Source organism: Centroberyx gerrardi, chromosome 3 (assembly GCF_048128805.1).
Source record: "Centroberyx gerrardi isolate f3 chromosome 3, fCenGer3.hap1.cur.20231027, whole genome shotgun sequence".
NCBI lineage: Eukaryota > Metazoa > Chordata > Actinopteri > Beryciformes > Berycidae > Centroberyx > Centroberyx gerrardi.
In genome coordinates this window covers 30,375,153-30,379,962 of record NC_135999.1, presented here as the reverse complement: position 1 = coordinate 30,379,962, position 4,810 = coordinate 30,375,153, and the positions used below count along the sequence as shown (strand labels likewise).

The window sequence follows — 4,810 nt, the reverse complement described above, 5'->3', positions numbered from 1 at the left end:
CAGATTCCTCGCTAAATATATTCTTCATTTCCACTATGGTAGGCTACTCTATATTACCAAAATAAACACGTGCGCCAGCAAGGCTTTTATTTTGAAAGCGACAACCGGAAGTCATACTGTTTCCTTCTGGCTAGCTTGACCCTGGTCCTCTCCTCAGCATCACCGCATCATCCGCTCTCTCCTCGGTTTAAAACGGGACCAAAACCGGACAAAAACCCGGAATAATGGACGACGTGCCGCCGATCATCAACATCTCCATCTCCCTGAAGATCCAGCCGAACGACGGCCCGGTGTTCTTCAAGGTGGACGGCACCCGGTTCGGCCAGAGCCGGACGATAAAGCTGCTCACTGGCTCCAAATACAAGATCGAGGTGGTGGTGAAGCCTGGCGTCGCCGAGGCCACGTAAGGAGAAATGCAATTAAAAATCATTAATTCTCATATTTGGATCATTATAGTGTTAACGTTAGATGTTAAAGTTCCTCTGCAGCAGAAGGGGTGAACATGTTGTAGTGTGTTGGGTCAAAGATATTCTCTCATTTGTTAGAATTAATTCCTCGCAATATAAACGAAGGCTAATATGTCTATAGGGATATTATCAATGAAATCCCCTTCCATAATAGGACATTTGGACGTAAATAAATTGAAAATAAATCGGTAAAGCTGGTGCATGTTGTCTCGTGGCCTTCCTCCTGCAGGCCTGCACCCGATATCTGCTTTAATAAATAATGCCTGGATACTGGACAATGTATTTTTCATTACAGCTGGTGACAGGAGGCGTCGTTTGCCTGACAATGCACAGTAATGTAGGCTGTGTAGGTGAAATTAATTAAAGTGTAGTCAGTGTGCTTGTTGAGCTCAGGTGGGTGTGGGTGGGTCCAGGATCCACAGCTTCATAACCTGGTTAAATAAAAAAGAACAAAACAAATCAATAAAACGGAATGTGTTATGGAGTGCTTTGGTTGTCAAAGTGGGGTCTGGAGACTCCCAGGGGTCCCTGGAGAGGATACAGGCGGTCCCCAGCAAAATGAGGAATAGTCTCACTATCAGAGAAAGTGTAAGAATGAGGTTGAATGAGGTCAGGGTGAATTGTAATCACAGGTTTCACTCTCACCTCATACAGACAGTATAGGTTAACAAATTCAATACTAAATCATCAACAACTAAACTCTTCCCATATGGGTTGGTGAGACAAAACTGTATCAAAACATTAGGGAAAACTGAGAACCTGGTGAGAGAGACTGTTCCTCAACCAGAGGACCCAGGTTCCTGCTGAAGTGTCCTTGAGCTCCAGCTCCAGACCCTGACCTCTGACCTCTGACCTCCCTGTGGAGGAGGGGAGGAGGAGAGAGAAGAGGATAGCGGCTTTGCAGTATTGTGTCCCATATCTCCAGTCAACATGTCTGGCTCCATCATGGAGGAACAGTGGAGAACAGTCTGTTAGTTAATAAAGTGTAAATCTGTAGCAAGCAGCTAGAACCAGAGAGCAGCTGAGTCAGCTTGTTGTGGTGTGGCTGTAGATCCATTCAGTAACGTTCTCAGTAAAAGTGAATAGTGTGATAAGGTGGATTTGGTTACTGTGACACAGTAAACTGTCTTGTCTTTAGCCCTAGTCTCTACTCCAAAACACTCTGAGTTGTAGCTTGAGAAGAGTCAGCTCAGTTAACCTGAACAAACTGTTAGCTAGCTAACTAGCCAGCAAACACACTGATGTTAATGTGAACATGCTAACGCTAGCTGCTGCTAGATACGTTAGCTAGTGTGCTAATCAGATGTGTTAACAACAAGACAGTGATGTTAGCTGACCAGATACTATGGTTAGCTAGCTAACAAGCTGACATTATCTAAACACTAAATCAATCAGATGGATCAGTGATGAAATGATCAGTTCAGTCAGAAACAGACAGAAATTAACCGTCTGTTCAATTCTGTTGAGACGGACAGAAACACAGTCAGCTGTTCAGAGCTGAGGACCTCCAACATGGCCGCCGGGGGGGAAGGTACGTCACCTGAAGCCTCAACTTGCCACAGGGGTCAATAAAATATCATGTTACCTCCTCCTGCTCTTCCTCCTCCTCCTCTCCCTCCTCCTCCTCCTCCTCCTCTTCCTCACAGCAACATGAACATCGGAGGTATCATCTTCCCTCTGGAGCAGCAGTCTAAGGACCAGGATGCGGTGGTTTATCACGGTCAGTACGACACGGAGGGCGTCCCGCACACCAAGAGCGGAGACAGACAGCCTGTCCAAGTCAGTATAGAGGTCAGTAACACTGGAAGCAGGGTTAGATCCATAAGACTGGCATGACGTTTTAAATAGTGTACAAGTGCAAAACCTGATTCAACTTCTTTGTTCAAAACAATAAAGCAACATTTTCTGTGGTTGCTTTTTCTGTGTTCTAATAAGCTGTCAAACAACTGCCTGATCGTTATAATTTAATTATCTGGACGTCACAAAATGCTAACAAGCCAGCAAACTTCCGTGCAAACTTCTGGTCAAGAGAGGAGTCATGTTGCATTTTGAGACTTAAAGAAAAAGGTCCATATTCTCCTCTTTCCAGTGTTTTATTCTGTGTCTTGAGGTCCATTCAGAGCTGTGTGTGTGGTGTCATGAACCAAAAACACTCTCAATCCATTTCTCCACGTTCATTTTCCAGCATCTCTCTGAGCCTTACCAAGGACAGGCTGTTTCTGTCGCCGTGTCTTTAAGGCTCATTAATATTAACGACCCTCTGTTCCGATTGGCTAACCGTTTCGAGAGTGAAACGTGAGACGCCGCGGCCCGGCAGCTACAGGTAGGGAAAACTCTCCGGTAATAAACAATGACAACCGCTCAACCGCTTTGAAAAAAACACTTTGTTAGTCTATTATTTCTTACAAAAATGATAATGAGCGAACCTTTGTGACGCCACAAAGTTACGGAAGTCCAAACGGCTCGTTTAGAGGCTCGCTTTTCTAATATGGATTGTGTGGATTTAGTTGGCGACCGTGCGTTTTGATACTTTCACCATGTTTAGATAGACCATCCAACTCCTTTATCATCACAGAGGCAAGGGGAGTCCTGCTTTACACCATGTGGGACCTTTAATGATCTTGCTGTTGTTTGACAGCCATGGAAAGGTAACAACAAATTATTTACACCATTACATTAGAACATAGGAAAAGCAACCACAGAAAATGTTGATTTATTGTTTTGCTCACAGAAGTTGAATAGGATTTCACATTTGTACCGCACTTTGGAGCTGCATCATCACCATTCTTATCTATTGATTTATCACTTTTCTGATATATGGGGCTGAAATGAGCCTTTTTTAAATATCGGATATCAGCCAGTCTTCCACCTCCGTCACAGTATTTAGTAATCAGGATTATCATGTCGGCTGTATTCATCACAACCCCCCTGTGTCTCTGTGTGCCCAGTTTCCCAAGGCGGGGCAGTTTGAGACGGTCTGGCAGGTGAAGTACTACAACTACTACAAGCGGGAGCACTGCCAGTTCGGGAACAAATTCAGCGACATCGACTACGAGTGCAAACCCAACGAGACGCGCAGCCTGATGTGGATCAACAAGGAGGCGTTCAACTGAGGAGCGGCGTCCGGCAGCTCATCCGCACAGCAGACGCCCAGCACAGGAGATGAGCTGGACCAGGACTACCTAAGAACATCAGCTTAAAACAGGAAAGCCTCGTCCTAGAGGCGAGCATCAAGTCAGCAAGCTCCGGTATTTGTATCAAAACTATTGTATCAAAAACGGTGGGAGAACAGCTGTTTGCTATGCTGGTCTTTACAGGGGGTTAAAGGGGGATTTTAAAGCTGCACTAGGCAACTTCGCAACACGTCGGCGGGTCCAACTGGCGAGCGAGAGGTTTGAAAAATTGGAACTTCATTACCCAGAAGTCTTGTGATGTGGCGTCAGTAAAGCGGTCTGTTCTGTGCTGCTTTACACCAAAGGAAACCAAAGAGACGAGAGAGGAAAAGATCTGATGTTGGTGAGTCCAGGTTTCTCTGCTGCTGGTTAGGAGACAGATTGGATTTCACTCTTTTTTGGGTGGAGAAGATTTCCTCTCAGTGACCAGACTTCAAGAATTCAATTTGGGTAAATATGGTAAATTTACAGCGTCTTAATTGCACTGTTGTGATTTAGGCTGAGAAGACGGCTGCAGTTTCAAAAACTTGCCTAGTGCAGCTTTAATGGGTGTGGTAGAGGGGGGTGGGGGTGGGGGGTGTTAGGGAAAAGAAGCCTCCAGGTTAAGCAATACTCATTGATAACTAAATCTATCTCAACATCAGGCGACCGTGACTGAACACACCAGCTAGCTCGTGTCAGTTGAAGACCAGGATGGACGACACCTGTGGATGGAAGAGTATTTAACCTTATTTATTAATGCTGTGTGTGTGTGTGTGTGTGTGTGTGTGTGTGTGTGTGAGAGAGAGAGAGAGAGAGAGAGTATGAGTGTGTGTGTACATCATCGTAATAGTTTTGACCTTCCTTATGTGTTAGTTATTGTGTTACTTAAAGGAAAAATCCTCCCTAAAACACTTTAACACTATTAAAAACAGTTATTGCTGATGTACTTTTCATTCCTGGCTCCATTCAGTAGTTTGTTGTGTTTTTCACACATCACAAAATAACTCCTGGAATGATCTGAACATCACAGACTGATGATAACAGTGTTGGAGGATGTGAGGAGGAGCCTCAGTCTGCAGCTCAGTGTTCAGCTGCAGCTGCAGCTCTGTCTGACTCTGTGTGTCGCATTCATTCTTTCTCTGTTTTCTCTTGAAGTGCATGGCTGGATTCATTTTGCCAAATATGTTT

General features: G+C 44.8%; 1 protein-coding gene across 1 annotated transcript; it reads left to right on the top strand.

Moving 5' to 3' along the window:
- The first annotated feature begins 224 nt into the window (after positions 1–224).
- Positions 225–3,580, top strand: cnrip1a (cannabinoid receptor interacting protein 1a). Its single transcript, XM_071917080.1, has 3 exons — positions 225–403; positions 2,114–2,258; positions 3,416–3,580. The coding sequence occupies exons 1-3, from the start codon at positions 225–227 to the stop codon at positions 3,578–3,580; spliced, it is 489 nt and encodes a 162-aa protein (XP_071773181.1).
- Positions 3,581–4,810: the final 1,230 nt, after the last annotated feature.

Excerpts from the sequence above, each read along its gene's own strand:
- cnrip1a (XM_071917080.1), top strand. The coding sequence starts at position 225 with ATGGACGACGTGCCGCCGATCATCAACATCTCCATCTCCCTGAAGATC. Across the intron at positions 404-2,113 it reads CCTGGCGTCGCCGAGGCCAC|CAACATGAACATCGGAGGTA; the intron begins GTAAGGAGAAAT and ends TCTTCCTCACAG. Across the intron at positions 2,259-3,415 it reads CTGTCCAAGTCAGTATAGAG|TTTCCCAAGGCGGGGCAGTT; the intron begins GTCAGTAACACT and ends CTGTGTGCCCAG.